Source organism: Pan troglodytes, chromosome 17 (assembly GCF_028858775.2).
Source record: "Pan troglodytes isolate AG18354 chromosome 17, NHGRI_mPanTro3-v2.0_pri, whole genome shotgun sequence".
Classification (NCBI taxonomy): domain Eukaryota; kingdom Metazoa; phylum Chordata; class Mammalia; order Primates; family Hominidae; genus Pan; species Pan troglodytes.
In genome coordinates this window covers 21,645,609-21,668,913 of record NC_072415.2, presented here as the reverse complement: position 1 = coordinate 21,668,913, position 23,305 = coordinate 21,645,609, and the positions used below count along the sequence as shown (strand labels likewise).

The following is a 23,305-nucleotide window of genomic DNA, read 5'->3' as shown; positions in this document are numbered from 1 at the left end:
AGAAAAGGTAAAAGACTTAAGGAATAGATCCAGGAGACATAACAGAACTAACATGTGTATAATAGTTATTTATAGGAATTTAAAAAGGAGAAAAACAGATGGAAGATAGATAATATTTATGCAAATAATTGAAGAAAATTTTTCTGAGCTGAAAAAGCCTATCAGTTTTGAAGTTCACTGAGCTTCAGATTGATTTGATGAAAACACACATATATACCCCTTGACATACATTGGCCAAATTCTTTAGCTATGAAGTGACAAGTTATGGGCAAAGAAATACTGTCAGGTTGGCACTGGACTTCAGATTTGCAATACTGGAAGATAGATTACTGAGAGAAAAGAACTGCAACATAAGAATCCTGTACCTGGCTGAGATACTACTCACCTGTCAGGGTAAAAGGATAATTGCAAACATTTAAAGATTTTAAAAGCATATAAATACATATATTTTCTTACACATTTTAAAAAAAGAAATAGTGGGAGAATAAACCAACAACTTATAAAGTGGTTACCTAATAAGGAAAGGGTTAAAAAGGGAGGTTATGCAAATTTTACCATCTTTTTGAAAAACAGTCTAGCAACAGCTAACAAAACTCAAGAGTCCTAGAGATACATACTTGAAATATCTATCAATGAAATGATAGGATATGAACAAGATCTTCAAAATGATACAGGGATGGGGTGAATGGAGGTGTGAATTGGTCAAAGATTGATGGTCACTGGAGCTGAGACAAATTGTCTCTATAACATTCTGTCCACTTGTGTGTAAGTACAAAATTTACCATCACAAAAATGCTCTTAAAAATACTCATGCTTCATGATCTAGCAGTCACACTTGTGGGAGTATCCTATGTTTATTATAACATTCTTTTTAGGGACAAAAAATATAGCCATCACTAGGGGATTGGTTGATTAAATCAATGTATAGCCTCACCATAAACTATTGCACAGCCATGGAAAAGCATGTCAGTGCTGTGCCTGGAGTTGTAGGGTTACTTGAAGACATTTTTATAAGGTATTGTTGAGTTCAAAAAATCAAGAATAGTTATATCTCATTTTTGTAAAATGAACAGTGTTTTTAAAATCTGTATGTATGTTTATGTACATGTTTGTGTAAAATTTTATTAGCATGGAGCGAAATCTGGAAGGATGTATACCAGGCCATTAAGGAGACATGTCTTAGGTAGCTAGTGGCAGAGGAGATGATGATTTGGATGGATGGAAAGGTCAAAGTACAGTCGGACACAATCATTGATAATTTTTTTACACATATATTTACAAGACTCAACAAAATCTTCTCCTGCCCTGCATCCCCGTTTATTTAATCATTTATGCCCTTCCCTTCACAACTAAGCTTCTTAAGGTACATTGTAGACTGACTCCTCCATGGAACCTAGTTTTACTAAGATTGCACATGCTGTCACTGCCAGACCCCTCAGTGGTATTTCAGTCCTTATCCTTTGAAATTCTCCATAGAATTTGACACTGTTGACCATATTCTTCCTAAAATTCTCTTGCCTTGGTTCTTGGGACAAAGTTCTCCTTGGCTTTCGTCCAGCTCCCCAGACTATTCCTTCTCAATTTCCTCCTAGATTCGTGTCTTCGTAACTTCCTCATTTCCTTTCCATAAACACCCCTGTGTTGGTTTTCCCAAGATTTTTACTTTCTGGACCCTCTTCTCATGCTGCATACTCTCTCAAGTAAATTTCACCCACACTTAGAGTTTTTACTACCATTTATGTAATGATTTTAAAATACATCTATCTCAGACATTTCTCTTAAGCTTCAAACTTACATATTTGGCTGTTCTCTGAATATTTCCACCTGGATTTCCTCAGCAAAATCTCAAAAATCAGCATACCCCCACCATTACACTCCTCTTCGTGTTCTGTCTTAATTAGTGTAACATCATTCATCTGCACATATAAGTCATACACTCGAGAGTCATCTAAACTCTTCTTCCTTTTCCTTCAATTATTCAACAGCTATTTTTGAGCACTCATTATAGGTTAGGCATTGCTTAGGTACCGAGGATACAGCTGATTAAGAAAATGGAGAAAACATAAAACATAATTGACTCCTGTCAATTTCAGCTTTCAAAATTTTTGTAAGTCCATCTTCCAGCTAAACTGAGAGTCCTTTGAACGTTTTTGTCCAGTCTAAACTGGAATAAAGATCATAATAGCTGAAATTGCATTAACTTCGGTGAGAAAGTAAGAGAGTAATATTTTAAGGCTGGGTGCAGTGGCTCACGCCTGTAATCCCAGCACTTTGGGAGGCCGAGACGGGTGAATCACTTGAGTCCAGGAGTTCAAGACCATCCCAGGCAACATGGTGAAACCCCATCTTTACAGAAAATACAAAAATTAGCAGGGCATGGTGGCACGCACCAGGAGTCCCAGCTATTCGGGATGGGGCTGAGGTAGGAGGTTCACTTGAGCCTGGGAGGTCGAGGCTGCCATGAGCTGTGTTTGCACCACTGTACTCCAACCTGGACAACAGAGTGAGACCCTGTCTCAAAGGAAAGAAAATAAGATTTTAAAGGTAAAAATTGTTTATATGATATGTTAACTGTTATGCTATTATAAATATTACATATTTGGCTGCCCTCTGGATATTAAGAAATCTCAAAAATCGCTACTAATTCTTTTAATTGCTGTCGCTTCTGAAAATTGTAGCTATGAAAAGCAGCTTTGTTATAAACTTGCTTTTAGAAAGAAGTGATGCAACAAGTTTTCCCACGGAAGAAGGGAGGTATTTTATTTGAACTTACATGTTTAATTAGTGCAGAACACACCTTCTAGAACCTTTTTGATTTTCACTGATCTTGATTGTTTCATGTGTTCATCAGCTATGTATTGATTTTTCAGAATATTTATTTTCCACATGGTGAATGTGCCTGAATTATTGCTTGGTCAAAGTCCCTCAAGGAATGATACAAAAATCATCAGTAAGTATCATATAAAGATTTTGGAGTTGCTGAAAAAGACTGATGAAAATACCCAAAATTTATTACTTAATTTACATGAGGTCCTTGTTAGATTTAACTGTACCAAACTTCATCCAATCTAAATTCAGAACATACTAATATATAATCATGTAACTGCCCATAGATGTTTGTATATATGAAGCCAGATAGCATTATCTAATAATATAGCACATCATCTATGTGACAGATACACTTTAAGTGTTGAAAGTTAAAGAATAACCAAGATTATTAATTTCAGAACTTAATAAATTTGGAGTAACTAAGAGGGTATCATGTATGTAGCATTCTAAATGTGGTTTATTCATTAGTCATTGTGCTTTATGCCAGTGCTACTCAGAGTAGCCTTTCCATTAACTGTTTGTTACCAGCCCTCAGGATAAGGAGCTTGTGCCAGAATGTCTGTCAGTACATTGCTTCCTTAATCAGAAAGGAAAAAATATTATGGAAAAAAATGTCCACTAAAATAAGTAGTGTGCTTTGTGATGTAATTGATTTCCATGTTTGGTACCAGCTCCTTATTTTATGATGGTTTAGTAATAAACAATTTGCAGGTTGGCCTGTCTTTATGGACCACACTTTGAGTAGCAGTTTTATGTCATGTGTATCAGACATTTATGATATTGTTGCAGGAATACATGTCCTGATTAATACAGCTTATTTGTGTATAAATGTTTGGCACTTTTAAATTTGCATAATTCTTTAGTCTTTTTTCCCCTAACTTCTGCCTTTTTCCATTAGTCTAAGTCCATGTTACCTTCCTCTATAGAAATTCTGTCCAGCAATAGTGTTTGCTTCAAATGATTGCTTCTTGCTACGGTGCGAGAACTCAGTCATATTCAGAAAACCAGATCTTGCTCATAAACCATAATCATGGAAATGGAGAAGTGGGTAACTTGTCACATAACACCCCTCCCGCATACTTACTGACACTCATTAATTGCCAAAGTAGAGGTTTTGTTAACAACTTTGCCAGACACTGGTTTTATTACTTAGAATGTCTAATGAACAAAGTTTAAAATGCCAGTCATTGTCAAAAGAGCTATTCACCATTTTCTACCTTACCTTGTCAGTAAACTGGCTTTATTAAGTGGCTCCTATAAATGCTCCTCACTTGCATACTTCAACTTAATCAAGAAAAATGCTCCATTAATAAATAGGCAAGCTACTTCTAGAGCTCACTGAAGACAGATTAGGAGACTTGAAATTACAGTAGTATGTTGTTACCCACTGGTTTACTGAGTGCGTTTCTGTGTCATAAAATAAACAAAATGACCAGGACTTTGAAGCCTACTTTTCTCAGTGTTATAACAGTAAATTGTACTATTATAAATATATTGTCATAATTTGTACAACTTATTTCCTCAGTTTTATATTTCAGGAACTATGAAAATACAACTGTTGGTACTTACTTACAATGGAGTTCTAATAATAAGAGATCCAAAAAAAATTATTTAAGTCAAAATGTACCAGAATTTTTTATCAAATGGATTATGTGATGTTAACAGTTCACCATAAGTAGGGAGAAGTGTTAGCTTAGGAAGTTTTAAAGTAAATTTTTTTAACCTAGAAGCATAAAGACTACAAGAAGAGGTTACATCGGGTGTTTTTAGTATGTCCAAATATATATATCAACAAATTTGATGATCAGGAATCTAGACTTGATAGAGCATTTTATAGAGTAGTTTGCATATGAGTATACCTATAATAAAAGATTTTTCATCTAACATGTAGTTAAAATGTAAATAGTATTTTATTTTTGTCCTTTTTAAGTGACGTCTTAGTAGCTTCCAGTGTATTTATTAGATAATAGTTCAAGTCTCGTACAAAAAAATTGCAATCCATTAGTAAACCAAGAACCTTGTTTTATTTAAGCAGGACTATTAGCTACCTCCTTGATTAAGCCTATTTCTGAGGTTGTTGAATAGCAGCAAGCATCAAGTTTGGTGTTCAGCACCTTTGTCACATATCCCTGTGATGTGAGTGCTTAGAAAAATTAAATAGGCACTTAGGTATCTGTTATGTGCAGAGGGCTGAGCATACAGCATGGTAGGCAATGAGGTATTCTTTAATGAACACTTCAAGTGTTTTGCATGCTTTAGTTTTCCTCCTCTGCTTTCTAACGTATGTGGTGTGCTTTACACACAGATTTCTGAATCTTAGTTTTTTAAACTTTTTAAATGTATATATCACCAACTTGCTTCTACCTCTGTCTTAAGCAAACAGAACACATACAGATGTAAATTAATTATATCAGCCTAGCTCCAAAGCCTAAGAGTTTTAAATTCCAGGTAGTTTTTTTTTTTTTCCAAAAGAAAAATACATGTCAATGTTACCTAGAGGAAAAAAGGAAAGAAATTGCGAATACCTAGATTAACATACACTGTAAGAAATCACTTTTAGCAGTGTCTATAAGTCAAAATATCTTTGACTTGCACATATGTATATATATACACACACACACACACATATCAGAAAAATAAATGGCAAATTCTACTTGCAGCTGCAGTGTTTTCTGGATGGCTGCAAATTAATGTAAGTCTTTAAACTTTAGGGTACACAAGACTATTAAGTATCTTTCTTTGAAGTTCATATAAATGTAGACAAATTTCAAATGTATTTGCCCAAAAAATGTAGTTATTTATTGCAAATACCAAAGCTAATAGGTTTTTTGTTTAAAATATTAACTTGATGTGTTTTCCTTAGAAACTGAATTTCTACCAGTGCCTAGCAACTTAAAGTGAGTCTGTCACATAATTACAGTAGTGAGATATTGCTGAATATTTAAGACTAAAACTCTCCATAAAGGGTACATTTGGGCAGAACACCAAAAAATGACCTTTGGCTTAAAAATATTATATGTGCATACAAAAAAAATGAGTTCAGCTTTAGCTATCTCATCCTGTCTGCAGAAAAATGTTTTATCTAGCCATGGGTTAAAAGGACCTCCATGTAATGTATATATTTATGATGGAATAGTCGAGACTGGGTAATTTTGTCAGTTTCCTTTAGCGACATCAAAATTTTTGTAGTGATACAAGTCTTATTTTCAGAGGAAAAATTCTTGATTATTTATAGAATCAAATTCTGTTTTACTGATAATTTAGTAGAAAGGCGTTGTATGATTGAGGGGAGTACAGAGTGCTGTGGTACTTGATTTTATTTTGTATGTAGATTTTGCTTTTAGACTTAGATATTTTCAGCTATTGATTATATTCTCTTCCTTCCCATCTCACACTTAAAGTCTTAACTGTAATCTCTTACCAATATGTAATACTATAGTAATACAATGAAAATAAGTTCTTATCTGGCATACTTACCTCTGAACAGATGTGTATGACTTCTTTTGTAAAGTAGAATTAAAATTCATAACCTTTGCTTTAGAAAATTGAAATTTAGAAATGGAAATTTAGAAGAGACTATGTAAAATTACCTCATATTTTATTTTCCTGTTTCTAAACTACCTTGCTCAATCCGTTTGGGGATGTGAAAGCTGTAAAGACTTGTTTCCCAAAGTGCAGGTGCATTTTTCTGTTACTTGTTTAGGCAACATAAATAACAGTTACATGTACATAAGTCTTGAATACATTAGTTTTAGTTAGTGAGCTGTTTGTGTAACAAAGGAGCCACTCAATAGGAGACATAGAGTCCTGCTGCAGATGTGAACTGTTCCTCCCAATGATGCCCCAGAGAATCTCTGAAATTCAGAGTCAGCTGGTTCAGGGAACCAGCCTCAGCTGAGATCACTACTAACAAGCCTCTCACTCAGAGGAGACTCTCCACAAAACTGCTGAAAAATGAGTTTTTCCCTGTATCAATATGAAAAGAAATCCAGAGATTTGAGGAAAATCAAGTGAATGACAGATAAGAAGGGACAGCATGAACAAACACAACAGTTGATCCTCAAACATAAATAATGTAGGAAGCAGAAGGGTAAGTTCCTAGTATCCTTGGAGGTTACACAGGGCAGTGGATCCACCAACCATAACAAAAAGCTGCAGTGAAAGAGGGTAATCAGAGACCAAGAAAGTCCTTGGAATTCAAGATAATATATGATTACTAAAGTAAATATTCTGTCAAGGACTAAAGAATAGACTAGACATTGCTGAAGATCTAATTTGATGACATATGAAGAATGTGGAAAACAAAGATGTTGGAAATATGAGGAAAATGGTTTTTAAAAAATGGACAAAACATACATTATTTATCTTACAAAATGCAAATGTTAGGAAAATAGTTTTTTAAATTGAAGAAAGTGTCTTGAGATGGGTGCGGTGGCCCACGCCTATAATCCCAGCACTTTGGGGAGGCTTAGGAGGGTGGATCACCTGAGGTCAGGAGTTCAAGACCAGCCTGACAAACATGGTGAAACCGGTTTCCGTCTCTACTAATAAATACAAAGAAAAATTGGCCAGGCTACTATAACCTCAGCTACTTGGGAGGCTGAGGCAGGAGAATCACTGGAACCTGGGAGGCGGAGGTTACAGTGAGCCGAGGTCGCACCACTGCACTCCAACCTGGACCACAAGAGCGAAATTCCGTCTCAAAAAAATGAATGAATGAAAGTGTCTCTTAACTGAAGAAAGACTTACTTTTAGATCAAAGGGAATTATTTTAAACCTAGAATGCTATCATCAGCCAACCATCAATCAGGTAAAAAGGCTAAAAACATCCTTGGATATACTTTCTATTCTTTTTCTGGAAAATTATTCAAATATATTGCTTTTTAGTGACACAAAATATAAAACTAAACAACATGGAGACTTAACTCTTTTTTTTGAGATGAGGTCTTGCTATATTGCCCAGGCTGGTCTTGAACTGATGGGCTCAAGAGATCTTCCTGTCGAAGCTTCCTGAGTAGCTGGGACTATAGATGTGTGCTACTGTGCCCAGCTCTAACTCAAGATTTTGATTTAAAAAAATCCAGAATGACAGCAACAAGCAATTGACATATTTTAGAACAAAATTTCAGAGAACTTTGTGAAGAGTGTTACCAAGAAAAGAGTAGTTCCTAGTACTCGTATGATTTCGATTCTGAGAGTTCATTGTGTCATGCCGTTGAGGATATGATGGCATTTTGTGCTGATGAACAAGAACAGAGACAAAAATTCCAGTAAGTATGACGCAGGCTAAAATAATAGCATGATTTTGGACTTTCCATGGAGTATAAGCATGCTTTCTGAAATGACAGTAGTAGATCAGGTCATTTAAAAGGGCCAAGAGGACAAGCCTAAGGTTTCAAAGTTCTCTTTATTATTTCCAAGTTAATTAAGTCAGATAAAATCAAGTGTAATACTTTAAGCTATTAAAAATGTCTCTCCTGGGTGGTGGGATTATTTTATAGGTAGCGTTTATTCTTTTCTTTTACCCATCTCTCTGTTTTTGTGACTTTCTACTGTGAAGTTTTATAACAGAAGCACAATAAATGTTATTTTAAAATAAAATATCACTAAAATATAGCTTAGGACTTTTTTATGCACTTAGCCCATCTGAATAAAAAAAGCCATATAAACAAATACCATTCCCAATGTAAAGATAGTTTTTTCTTAGTAATAATTCTACTGTTGAAAGAATACCTGGCCAGATGTGGTGGCTCACACCTGGAATCCCAGCCCTTTGGGAGGCCAAAGCAGGCAGATTACTTGAGCCCAGGAGTTCGAGAGCAGCCTGGGCAACATGGCAAAACCCCATTTCTACAAAAAAAAAAAAAAAAAAAAAATTAGCCAAGCTTGGTGGGGCACGCGTGTAGTACCAGCTACTTAGGGAGCTGAGGTGGGAGAATCGCTTGAGCCCAGGAGGTTGAGGCTACAGTGAGCTGTGAACACTGTGATCATACCACCACTCTCCAGCTGGGGCTACAGAGCTAGACCCTGTCTCAAAAAAATAAAAAGACCAGTTTATAATCACTAGTTTGTAATTGTTTAAGGTCAAGGCATGACTTTTTTCTTTTAAACTATATTAATAGTTTATAGGTAAATCAAGATATTTATGTCTGAGTCGTGAATATCTCAGAATCAGGTAAAGAATAGACAAACACAAATCACATTTGAAATTCAATTTTAATCTCAGGTGAGTATGTTTCATAGCATTTTGTTTTCTTAATTTAAAACTCATAAACACTTATGTAAGTCAATACTAGTAAATCTCATTTAAAATAATACTTTGTTCTAGAGCCTAGATTTTTGTGGCAGGGTTGTTTTGTCAGTATACTCAATCATGAAATAAAGATAGAAGTAGAAGATATTCAGATACTTAGGGAAAGGTCACAAAGTATGGCATCATTTTATTGGATGTTTATACAGTATATATTTGGTGTCTTTTATATACTAGGAAGTAACATAGCATGATGGTTGTACCAATTTTGGAGTCAGAGAAACTTGGATTTGAAGATGTAACTCTGCCACTTACTAGCTTTATGGTCATGACAGATGTATTATTAGCATTACATAGTGGTATTCTAGACATGTAAGATGGACATAGATGAATGAGACAATTTATAGAACTGCATAAGTACAGTACTCATTTTAACCTTTTACTAATGCTTATTTTCAGTGAAAAGTTCTCTACTTAGCTATAGAAACTTTTAAAAATTATATACTGGCATTAAATTGTAGTTAGCAAATGCAACAAAGTTGATATTATTGTATCCCTCCCCTGTTTACTATCTCCACTCCATTTCCTTTCCCTTCTAAGGAGTGCTAGAAAATATTTTACACAAATAACTGTCAATTATGACTAGTACTTTTATAATAAAAGTATAAATTCCACCAAACACTAATACATGAAATATTAGATATAAGAAAATAAGTTTCGTGTTTCACTCTACTTCTTCTTTCCCCTCACGCCTCCCTGCACCTCTCCTTCCCTGCCCATGAAAAGTTTATGTCTATATATTTCCATTGTTTATTTGAAAGACTGATGGTTTCCATTGCCCTTATTCTAAAGGACCACATACTTCCATTGTAGCCCTGTAATAAGTGAAATAAGTGCCCGGAGCAAGCTTGAATCTTTTTGTCTTCAATCTTATAGTACAATGTTGAACAAATAAGGGATTAAGACTTTGGCCTTTTAAAATTGACGTATGTGCTTTATTGAATTTGGCAGTATTTGATGTCAAAAGTATGTTATTTATAAGTTTTTAATTTACATGATACATTCTTCTCTTTTTTGTAGGCAGTGAGTTACTATTTATCACATGCATGGTATATGTGCCAGGTATATGTCAAGCACTTTACATAAATTAGTTAATCCTTAAAACAGTCCTGTGAGTATTAATTCCTAATACTAGATTACTGATCTTTTACATGGCAGAGCAAAGATTTGAACCTAGGGCTAATGCCAGAACCGATGTGACTTTGCACTACACCAGGCTGATTGTTACTGAGTATAGGAAGTTCAGAGTCAGATGATCCTGCTGTTAGCATGTAACTGGAATATGAATTTTGTATACATTTATTTGATTTAATTACACCTATTTTGAAGTGTGCCAAGACAGTTCTTCATTATGTTTGACTGTTATACTTTCTGTTGGGCAAAAAGGATGCTGAAAATGAAATAAATTAGTGATTTTGTTTGTTTGTTTTGCCATAGAGCCTACTATTAACTAATTTAAAATCTTTGGGCTCATGCCTGTAATCCCAACACTTTAGTAGGCAGAGGCAGGAGGATCGCTTGAGGCCTCGAGTTTGAGACTAACCTGGGCAACAGCCAACCTCATCTCTACCAAAAAAAAAAAAAAAAAAAAAAAGGCCTGGATGTGGTGGTGTGTACCTGTAGTCCTAGCTACTTGAGAGGCTGAGGCAGGAGGATCGCATGAGCCCAGGAGCTCAAGGTTACAGTGAGCTGCGATCGTGCCATTGCACTCCAGCCTGGGCAACGGACGGAGACCCTATCTAAAAAAAAATTTTTTTTAATTATAGGGCTGCTTCTAATTGTGATTAAGTGTACTACAATATTATCATATTTAGGCTAATTAATTTTTATCATCTTAAAATTTCTAGTTCTAATTGCCTTGTAAAATATGTGTTTTAAAAATCTTTATTGGTTGAGATATCTGAGTATCTTTTAATCTATAGATATTCCCCCTCCTTTCTTTCCTATGTTCTTGGAATTTTCTGTTGAAATAACCTGATACATTTCCCTGATAAATCTTCCCAGAGTCTGGATTTTGAGTATTGCATCTCCATAGTTTTGGGGTTTTTTTGTTTTGTTTTGTTTTCTTTTCTTGAGATGGAGTTTCTTTCTTGTTGCCCAGGCTGGAGTGCAATGGTGCAACTTCCACCTCCCAGGTTCAAGCGATTCTCCTGCCCTAGCCACCCAAGTAGCTGGGATTACAGGCGCCCCCCACCTCGCCTGCCTAATTTTTGTATTTTTAGTAGAGACAGCGTTTCACCACATTGGCCAGGCTGGTCTCGGAACTTCTGACCTCAGGTGATCAGCCCACGTCGGCCTCCCAAAGTGCTGGGATTACAGGCATGAGCCACCGTGCCCAACCCATAGTTTCTTTTAAAGCACATTTTTTCAAGTGTTTTCTTACCTTATTTCAAATTTTTACAGTTTACCTGTAGTGATTTCAATGTTGGGAAGAAGAACTTGCTTGTGGGGATTTTGCTGGGGTTTAATAGGAGATCGTAATTTTAATGGTTCTGATCAATTTTCTTAATATTTGTCAAGACTGACATGAACATCGGACTTCTTTTGAAACATTTGTGGCACTCAGTATTGACATAAACTTGCTGTACAATTATTAAAATCATTTACATAACAATTTTGCCCATAATTTTAAAACCTTATTTTTCATTGCTGTTTCTCAAAATGTTGACAGACTTAGTGACTCTGTGTCTCAATCTAAGTGAAATAAGTATTTCATATACGTTCTTTAATTTTCCTCTGCTTCACAATTGAACAGTCTTTCAGTGAGCTTCTGAAGGAGGCTAAAGATTCATTTTACCTAATTTCCTCCTTTATCTTAATTGTATTATTACTTGTGTCTGCAGTTATTTTATATTCATAAAGTGTATATATATAAATAATTATACAAACACCACTATATAAACATGATTCCATTGTATAAAATAAGAAATTTTGTTTGGCAAAAATGTTCAACAGCTGAGAAAACCAGGAGCTCAGTGTAGGAAGACAGGGAAGTCAGTGCGTGTGTGAAAGCTCAAGCTATATGATAGCTATTGATGGCATGGGAAGCAAATCAAATAGCATATCTGTGCTCCACATGGCAGTTAGTATGGGAAGTCATGGCATATGGATGAAATGTTTGGCACCTCTTCAAATTGCTGAGTTTAGAGGAAACATCAGTGAATTGTCCAGACGGTAGTTGCCACCTGGGTACTACACAAAATTATATAGTGAATATATTTGTATTTCATGTTTGTATCTCTTTCTACACTTCTCTCTTATCCCACCATAAGCACCCCCACTTAATTTCTTGATATCTTAATACAGTTCTAAAACTCATTATAAATTTAACATTAAGCACTTACTATGTGCTAGACATTACGAAAGTCCTCTGTATAGATCAGAGGCTTATATTTGAAGTAACTTTTGAATAATGTGGAAAACAAAAGGAGAAATTTACAGCCACCATAATGATGTTACCTTCCTTACAGAAGACTTCCAAATTCCATAAATGGGCCTTCTTTTCCCTCAGTAACCACACTCTCACCCCTCTCATCCTTCACCGAACATAATATAACATATAAAAGTTTCTTATTCCCTGGGTGCTATAAATGGTGCTCTTAATAAAGTGATGCTTTGATAAGTTTACAGAAAGCTAAATAATGTGTGTGTTTAAGCACTTACTCATCTAGAATACATAGAATGCATTGGGGATATTGTGGTAAAAATACACACCTTTGAAATGATTCTAAACCAGTGATGTTCCCAAGGAGTGATTGGGAGGTTAACTTTACCTCCTTCCAAACCACTTCAAATAAACATAATATAAGTAAATTCCAATGCAAATACACTGTCAAGACAAGTCTACTTCCCATCTTCCTTCCCACAACAGATTACTACCCTAATCCCTTCCTATATATACATTTTTTTAAAAGGCTAGTTAAATGAAGCAGTGAGAGTAGGAAAAGAATAAATCTGTAACTGGGTGTGATCAATTAGTTGTAAACACCATTGCACTTGGACTAACATAGGTATAAATTCCTGAACTGCTCCTCTCCCTGACCATTAATCTGAAATATCTCCTAAAAAGTTGGAAAATAATAAAGAGAAGCTGATTAGAACCCACATAAATATGCATGGAATTTTGGGGAAGAGGAAGTACTCCACTATTATGGCTAATGTGTGTAGCAAGAAGCAATGAAAGAGGGGAGTCATGGTATAACACACTGTGAAATCAGACAGAAATACTCTGGGCTGCATCTCTTAGTAGATGGCCTTGGAAAAACTGCTTAGTAGCTCAGTTTGTCTCTTAAATGGGGATAATAACACCTGTTGTAAAGACCAAATATTATTTGCTCAGCTAATAATAGGGCTTAATAAATAGTGGTAGTGGCTGTTCTGAGTCCATTGGTCTTTACAACTAATTGATTACAACTAGTTACAGGTGTCTTTGTTGCTGTTCCATTCCCACTGCTTCACTTGACTAGCCTTAAAAGAAAATGGTGGTAATAGTGGAGATGATGGTCCAGATTTTGAGAGTTCTTTATCATTGTTGGAGTTTTTATGTTATCCTACAGTGGGGAGCCCTCAGGTGAGAAGAGATATGATATATAGTGCTGGTCACGTTGTTTAAGGTGATCTAGCCAAGGAATGATGAGACCCTGAGCTGAGACAGTAGTAGTGGGAATAGAGAGAAAACGGATTTAAGAGAGAGTCCAGGCTGGGCACAGTGGCTCACACCTGTATTCCCAGCACTTTGGGAGGCTGAGGTGGGAGGATTGCTTGAGGCCAGGAATTCGAGACCACCCTGGGCAACATAGTGAGTCCTCATCTCCACAAAAAAAGAAGAAACTAGTCGGGTATGGTGGCGCACACCCGTAGTTCTAGCTACTGGGGAGGTTGAGGCAGGAAGATCGTTTGAGCCCAGGTAGGAGGCTGCAGTGAGCTATGATTGTACCACTGCATTCCAGCCTGGGCAACAGAACAAGACCCTGTCTCTCAAAAAACAAGAGAGTCCAGAAATCAAAACTCTGAATGGTTGAATTTCGAAGTTGAGGAATTGAGAGAGTTTGAAATGGCTCTGAGATTTTAAAATTTGAATAGCTGGATTGGTTGGTGTGCCACGGCGGTGAGGAATACTGACTTTAAGCAGTAAGAGGAAGCAGTTGTGGAAGGAAAAGTAATGAGTTGAATGTTTTCAGTCTTGTTTTTGAGGTAGTTGTAAGGAGTCCATGAATATCCAGGTTAGTTGACTAGAAGTTTTTTGTTGTTTCTTTTTTAGTTATGGTATATTTAGTTTTGTATCATTATCACCTACTCCTGAAATATATGTGACAGTAATATATTTTCTAAAAATATATAATTAGTACAATTCAGATGTTTTAAAATCATCTCATTAGGCATGTGAAATGTAATTACTTTGTCGAATGTCAACATGAGAATAGATGTCATGTGTCAACACCTCTCTGCCTATTATTTTTTAAGAGATTTTGAGGGAGGGATTTCCACTATATACTGTTATCTCCCCGCATCAGCCACATCTGCTTCGTTTGGTTGCTGTTCCATTTGGATACCATACAAGAAAAGATGGACATTGATGGTTCAGGGGAACAGTTAAGCCTAAGGATAATAGAGAATTCAAATACATTTTCACCATGCTTTAAATGTTACAGTCTTAGTTGCAAATATCTGAAGTCGCCTTGAGATGTGCAAGAACTTTCAAATATATTTAAATGCATTTAAATAATAAGATGGAGCTTATTTTTTTTTCACGGAGAAGAAAAATGCTGGCTGGGCATGGTGGCTCACACCTGTAATCCCAGCACTTTGGGAAGCCAAGGTGGGTGGATCACCTGAGGTCGGGAGTTCGAGACCAGTCTGACCAACATGGTGAAACCCTGTCTCTACTGAAGATACAAAAATTAGCCAGGCGTGGTAGCAGGCGCCTGTAGTCTCAGCTACTTGGGAGGCTGAGACAGGAGAACTGCTTGAACCCAGGAGATGGAGGTTGCAGTGAGCCACGATCGCGCCACTGCACTCCACCTGGGCGACAGAGCGAGACTCCATCTCAAAAAAAAGAAAAAAGAAAAATGCCTTAATAAAAATTTTAATAAAATGTTTTAACAGTTGCTTAACCTATTTCTCACTTTCCTTCCTGGTTTCCCAAATAAGAATAAACTGTTGAGAATAAATTGAGATGATCAACATTAAAAATTTTTAAAGAGCATTTTGTTAGAAATAATTGTATAAAATGTTTTATTAAATACAAGTTTAAATTTAGTTATAGATAGCAGAGACTTTAAAAATTGGAAAAATAGAAAATAACTAGTATAATGATAAACATGGCCATTTTTTACTTAAGGGAACTTGAGGATTTGCAGATTTTAGGTGATTTTCTCACCATAGCAGTCATCTACTAAGAAAGGCAGAACAAACATTTTTTGAAGAGTTACTGCCTCACTAGAGCTCAGGATCAGGTTGATCTATGTTCTTGAGTGATTAAATTTAAAAATTGGGGACTGCTCAGGTAAAGAAAGGGAAGTGGTCTGCAAGTGAAATGGCATCATGGAGGTGTAGTGGTCTTTGCTGAGGCCCACAGGCTGGCCAGCCTCTGGTTGAGCAACACAGGGTCACTGCAGATGGCACTGAGAAACCAGCGTGCAGAGAGATGAGTCTGATGAGCATGTGTGGCCCAGGTTCCAGAGCCAGGTGAGGGTCATTCACCTGTAGAAATTTCTCCACTTTCATCATGGACATTAGTGTCAGGATAACTTATTTCTGTTAGAATTTACATTCTTTCCTTTTAAAAAAGTAGGCATCTTTTAAAAGAACCATTAGAAAAAAAAGGCATATCTGAATTGGAATGCATTGCTTCAAATTGATGAATCAGGATCACAAATGACAAACCATGGATCTCTCAGTTTATGTTTAACTCCCTTAAGATAATTTACAGGGCTGGGTGCTGGGTACAGTGGCTCGTGCCTGTATTCCCAGCACTTTGGGAGGCCAAGGCGAGTGGATCACTTGAGCTCAGGTGTTCAAGACCAGCCTGGGCAATTTGTGAAACTCCCTTTCTACCAAAAATACAAAAAATATTCTGAAACACATAATTTGTGATGTTTATATAATTAAATCCTTTAAGTTAGTGTTTTTTAGTCAGTTTGGGATTAAAGGATCTTATTCGAGTTAAATATTCTCTCTCCTAAAAAAAAAAGTGCATATGTGCAGAATTTACATAACATTTTAGTAGCTAATGTTTCCCCTTAATCGAGACCCCTGGGTAATTATATATATAAATGCATGTATATAAATGTATATATAAGTATGTGTATTTTTGGTTAATTTTTTAAATGTTTAACAATTATGGATACATAATAGTTGTACATAATTTGTGGGGTACATGTGATATTTTGCTACAAGTATACAATGTGTAAAAAACCAAGGTAATTGGTTTACCTCAAGCATTTATCATTTATTTGTGGTAAGGGCATTCTAATTACTCTCTTAGTTATTGTGAAATAGGGAATAAATAACTATAGTTGCTCTATTGTGCTACTGAACACTAGTTCTAATTTATTCTATCTAACTGTATTTTTGTACCCATTAACTGTCATCTCCCCCTTTCCACAACCCTTCCCAGTCTTTGATAGCTGTCATTCTACTATTTCCATGAGTTTAATTTTTTGCTCCCACATACAAGTGAGAACGTGCTATATTTGTCTTAGTGTGTCTGGCTTATTTCACTTAAAAGTACTGTCCTCCAGTTCCATCCATGTTGTGGCAAATGATAGAATTTCATTCTTTTCTATGGCTGAATAATATTCCACTGTGTATATGAACCACATTTTCTTTATCCATTCATCTGTTGATGGACACAAGGTTGATTCCATATCTTGGCTATTGTGAATAGTGTTGCAGTAAACATGGGAGTGCAGGTTATCTCTTCAGTATACTAATTTCCTCTCACCCCATTTGAAATGGCTTTTATCCAAAAGATAGGCAATAATGAATGCTGGCATAAATGCGGAGAAAGGGGAACCCTTGTACATTGTTGGTGAGAAACAGCCACTTTGGAGAACAGTTTGGAGATTCCCCAAAAAACTACAAATAGAGCTACCATATGATTCAGCAATCCAACTGCTGGGTATACACCCAAAAGAAAGGAAATCAGTATATCAAAGAGATACACGCTTCTATGTTGACTGCAGGACTGTATTTTTATACTATATATTGTGATTTTAACATATACTGTGCTTTTAGAAGTGTCAAAAGGAGCCTCACCATAAAGCATATTCTCTAGAAAAGCTGTTCTACAACACTATCAGAGTTCTTACACATTGCTATTACATTATTTCCATATAAATCTGAAGTGATTATGAATTGTTTGAAATATGTATTGTATAAGCTATATCTTTTTCTCAGAAAAAAAAATTATTTTTCTGGCAGTTGTGTTTTGTTTGACCCACACCACATTTTCTTTTTTTTATTCTAGATTCCGAAGAGGCTCAATCTGTAAATCCTTCTAGTGTTGATGAAAATATTGACTCTGAAACAGAGAAAGACTCTCTCATCTGTGAAAGTAAACAGATACTTCCCAGTAAAACACCTCTTCCATCTGCCCTTGATGAGTATGAGTTCAAAGATGATGATGATGAAGAAATTAATAAGATGATTGATGATAGGCATATTCTTAGGAAAGAACAACGAAAAGAAAATGAACCTGAAGCAGAAAAAACTCATTTATTTGCAAAACAGGAGAAAGCCTTCTATCCTAAATCATTTAAAAGTAAAAAACAAAAGCCATCTAGGGTCTTATATTCAAGTACTGAAAGTTCTGATGAAGAAGCTCTTCAGAATAAAAAGATTTCTACTTCATGTTCCGTCATCCCTGAAACATCAAATTCTGATATACAAACCAAAAAGGAATATGTAGTTTCAGGTGAACACAAACAGAAAGGCAAAGTTAAAAGAAAATTGAAAAATCAGAATAAAAACAAAGAGAACCAAGAGCTAAAGCAAGAAAAGGAAGGAAAAGAAAATACAAGAATAACAAACTTGACAGTAAATACTGGACTAGATTGTTCAGAAAAGACCAGAGAGGAGGGGAACTTTAGGAAATCTTTTAGCCCAAAAGATGATACTTCATTACATTTATTTCATATTTCCACTGGTAAATCTCCCAAACATTCTTGTGGATTAAGTGAAAAACAGTCAACACCACTAAAACAAGAACATACTAAAACATGTTTATCACCAGGAAGTTCTGAAATGTCATTACAGCCTGATCTTGTTAGGTATGATAATACAGAATCTGAATTCTTGCCAGAAAGTTCAAGTGTAAAATCTTGTAAGCATAAGGAAAAAAGCAAACATCAGAAAGATTTCCACTTAGAATTTGGTGAAAAATCAAATGCCAAAATAAAGGATGAAGATCATAGTCCAACATTTGAAAATTCAGATTGCACACTGAAAAAAATGGATAAAGAAGGTAAAACATTAAAAAAACATAAATTGAAGCATAAAGAGAGGGAAAAAGAAAAGCATAAAAAAGAAATTGAAGGTGAAAAGGAAAAATACAAAACTAAGGATAGTGCCAAAGAACTGCAGAGGAGTGTGGAATTTGATAGAGAATTTTGGAAAGAGAATTTTTTTAAAAGTGATGAAACTGAAGATCTCTTTTTAAATATGGAACATGAATCCTTAACATTAGAAAAAAAATCAAAATTGGAAAAAAACATCAAAGATGATAAATCAACCAAGGAAAAGCATGTGTCAAAAGAGAGGAACTTTAAAGAGGAACGAGACAAGATTAAAAAGGAAAGCGAGAAATCTTTTAGGGAGGAAAAAATAAAAGATCTAAAAGAAGAGAGAGAAAACATACCCACAGATAAAGACTCAGAATTTACTTCTTTGGGTATGAGTGCCATTGAGGAATCTATAGGGCTTCATTTAGTGGAAAAGGAAATAGACATTGAAAAACAAGAAAAGCATATAAAGGAAAGTAAAGAAAAACCTGAGAAGCGATCTCAAACTAAAGAAAAGGACATTGAGAAGATGGAAAGAAAAAACTTTGAAAAAGAAAAGAAGATAAAACATGAGCATAAGTCAGAAAAAGACAAATTAGATCTTAGTGAATGCGTTGATAAAATAAAAGAAAAGGACAAGCTATATTCGCATCACACAGAAAAATGCCATAAAGAAGGTGAGAAGAGCAAAAATACTGCTGCTATTAAAAAAACTGACGACAGAGAGAAAAGTAGAGAAAAGATGGATAGGAAACATGACAAAGAAAAGCCTGAAAAAGAGAGGCATCTAGCAGAAAGCAAAGAAAAGCACTTGATGGAGAAAAAAAATAAACAATCAGATAATAGTGAATACAGTAAATCAGAAAAAGGCAAAAATAAAGAAAAAGACAGGGAGCTAGATAAAAAGGAAAAATCTAGAGATAAAGAAAGTATAAATATAACTAACTCCAAACACATACAGGAAGAAAAAAAATCAAGTATAGTAGACGGTAATAAAGCACAACATGAAAAACCCTTATCCCTTAAAGAAAAAACAAAAGATGAACCTTTGAAAACTCCAGATGGAAAAGAAAAAGATAAAAAAGATAAAGATATAGATAGATACAAAGAACGAGACAAACATAAAGATAAAATTCAAATAAATAGCTTACTCAAACTAAAATCTGAAGCAGATAAGCCTAAACCTAAGTCATCACCAGCATCAAAAGATACCCGGCCTAAAGAAAAGAGGTTAGTGAATGATGATTTAATGCAGACAAGTTTTGAACGAATGCTAAGCCTTAAAGACCTAGAAATAGAACAGTGGCACAAAAAACATAAGGAAAAAATTAAGCAAAAAGAAAAAGAACGGTTGAGAAACCGAAACTGTTTAGAACTTAAAATAAAAGATAAAGAAAAAACAAAGCATACACCAACTGAATCCAAAAATAAAGAACTTACTAGGTCAAAGAGTTCAGAAGTGACTGATGCATATACCAAGGAGAAACAATCTAAAGATGCTGTAAGTAACAGATCACAATCTGTTGACACCAAAAATGTAATGACTTTAGGGAAGTCATCTTTTGTTTCAGATAATAGCTTAAACAGGTCTCCTAGATCAGAAAATGAAAAGCCGGGTCTCAGCTCCAGATCTGTATCCATGATTTCTGTTGCTAGTTCAGAAGATTCCTGCCATACTACAGTGACAACCCCAAGGCCTCCAGTTGAGTATGACTCTGACTTTATGTTAGAGAGTTCAGAATCCCAAATGTCCTTTTCCCAGTCACCTTTTTTGTCAATTGCCAAATCTCCTGCTCTTCATGAAAGGGAATTGGACAGCCTGGCTGACTTGCCGGAGCGGATTAAACCACCATATGCAAACAGACTTTCAGCATCCCATCTTAGGTCATCTTCTGTAGAAGATGTTAAACTAATTATAAGCGAGGGGAGACCTACCATAGAAGTTCGAAGATGTAGCATGCCTTCTGTCATTTGTGAACATACCAAACAATTCCAAACAATATCAGAAGAGAGCAATCAAGGTAGCTTATTAATTGTGCCAAGAGATACTAGTCCTTCTCCCAAACCTGAGGTATTCTCAAATGTGCCTGAAAGAGACCTTTCAAATGTATCTAACATACATTCCAGTTTTGCAACTTCTCCAACTGGAGCTTCAAACAGCAAATATGTTTCAGCTGATAGAAATCTCATCAAGAATACTGCCCCAGTGAGCACTGTAATGGACAGTCCAGTGCATTTAGAGCCATCTAGTCAGGTTGGTGTGATCCAGAATAAGTCATGGGAGATGCCTGTTGATAGACTAGAGACATTAAGCACCAGAGACTATATCTGCCCAAATTCTAACATACCTGATCAAGAATCCTCTCTTCAGAGTTTTTGTAATCCTGAAAATAAGATATTGAAAGAAAATGCTGATTTTTTATCCCTGCGCCAGACTGAACTGCCAGGAAACTCTTGTGCTCAGGATCCGGCATCCTTTATGCCTCCACAGCAGCCTTGCTCTTTCCCCAGCCAATCACTTTCAGATGCTGAATCGATTTCTAAACATATGTCTTTGTCATATGTTGCTAATCAAGAGCCAGGTATTTTACAACAAAAAAATGCAGTTCAGATTATTAGTTCTGCTTTAGATACTGATAATGAATCTACAAAAGATACAGAAAATACTTTTGTCCTAGGAGATGTTCAAAAAACAGATGCCTTTGTCCCAGTGTACTCTGACAGCACTATTCAAGAAGCATCACCAAACTTTGAGAAAGCTTATACTTTACCTGTGTTACCATCAGAAAAGGACTTTAATGGAAGTGATGCCTCTACCCAGCTAAATACACATTATGCATTTAGCAAACTAACTTACAAGTCTTCCAGTGGCCATGAAGTTGAGAATAGCACAACTGATACTCAGGTCATTTCACATGAAAAAGAAAACAAACTGGAGAGTTTGGTTTTAACTCATTTGAATAGGTGTGATTCTGATTTATGTGAAATGAATGCAGGGATGCCAAAAGGAAACCTAAATGAACAAGATCCAAAACATTGTCCTGAAAGTGAAAAGTGTTTGCTTTCCATAGAAGATGAGGAATCTCAACAAAGCATTTTATCAAGTCTGGAAAACCATTCACAGCAGTCAACTCAACCAGAAATGCATAAATATGGTCAGTTAGTTAAAGTAGAATTAGAAGAAAATGCCGAAGATGATAAAACTGAAAACCAAATCCCTCAAAGAATGACTAGAAACAAAGCAAATACAATGGCAAATCAAAGCAAACAGATTCTTGCTAGCTGTACACTATTATCAGAAAAAGACAGTGAATCCTCATCTCCTAGAGGAAGAATAAGATTAACTGAAGATGACGATCCTCAAATTCACCATCCACGGAAAAGGAAAGTGTCACGTGTACCTCAGCCTGTGCAAGTGAGTCCCTCTTTACTACAAGCAAAAGAGAAAACTCAGCAATCTCTGGCAGCCATTGTAGATTCTCTAAAACTAGATGAGATTCAGCCATACAGTTCAGAGAGAGCAAATCCATATTTTGAATACTTGCACATAAGGAAAAAAATAGAAGAAAAACGCAAATTACTGTGTAGTGTGATTCCTCAAGCACCTCAGTACTATGACGAATATGTAACATTTAACGGATCATATCTCCTGGATGGAAACCCCTTAAGCAAGATTTGTATTCCCACAGTAAGTAACATCATCACTTGCTATACACCTGTAACACTGCCCAATAGAAGTATAATGCTAGCCACATACGTAATTTGAAGTTTTCTAGTAGATAGATTATTTCAGCAAAATAATCTGTCAGTGAGTCGAGATATAAAGCTAGTAACGTTCTTGTTTCTTTCATTCCCCAACTTTATTTTCCCTTAAAGAGTAAGAAATTTTAGCCGAAATAATATGTAGTGACATAGGCTTCAAATACAGGTATAACTATAAAGAACAAATTTAAATTAGAACTTTATACAAACTATTTCAGTAAAAATCATTTCAGGTGAACCATATTATGTTGCTGCCTTAAATCAATCTGTTGACTTTATATATGTATACATTTATTGTATAAATTTATCCAGGAATTTATACACATTTATGTTAAACACATGTTTAATGTAACATAAACACATTTACGTGTTTAACAACATAAACACATTTATGTGTTTAACATAGACACATTTATGTGTTTACATATGCAGACTCTATATAAACACATAAATGTGTGTATGTTATATTCATACTGTCACCTTTTCTTACTCTTGCAAAGGTGATGTAATTCAAGTTTGACTTCCTTGAAACAATTCTCGGGATATGTCTAGTTATATTAGAAGTTTAGTTGTGTCAAATATTGTTCTAAAAGAGACTAAAAGCATAGGTGAGAAATATTCCTGGATGTAGTGGGAAGTTTTTTTAATTTTTTTTAATGAGAATTACTAAAGCAGCAAAACATAGCACAATATAGTAGAAAGCACTGTAGATTTCCAATTTGCATATATTACTGCAGAGTGGATTTTGCTACAGACCCACTGTGTGATCTTAAATAATTCATTTCCCATCTCTGATCCTTAGTTTTCACATCTGTAAAACAAGAATAAATGTCTCCCCTACCTCAAAGCAGGTTGAAATAGTATATGCTAAAGCCCATTAAAACTTTAAAACACTATATAG

At 35.4% G+C, this 23,305-nt stretch overlaps 1 protein-coding gene across 11 annotated transcripts in view; it reads left to right on the top strand.

Moving 5' to 3' along the window:
• The window catches only part of ANKRD12 (ankyrin repeat domain 12), a 149,370-nt gene that overhangs the window by 100,396 nt on the left and 25,669 nt on the right, over positions 1-23,305 (top strand). For 10 of the 11 annotated variants that reach the window (XR_008540718.2, XM_016933312.4, XM_016933309.4 and 7 more), the window contains one exon: positions 17,610-22,330. Coding sequence is in view for 10 of the 11 variants with exons in the window: in XM_016933312.4 (XP_016788801.2) it covers positions 17,610-22,330 (4,721 nt within the window). In the remaining variant the exon portion in view is untranslated. Of the gene's footprint in view, positions 1-2,870; positions 2,951-17,609; positions 22,331-23,305 lie in introns of all 11 variants that reach the window. The other variant, XM_063795938.1, reaches the window with a different exon arrangement.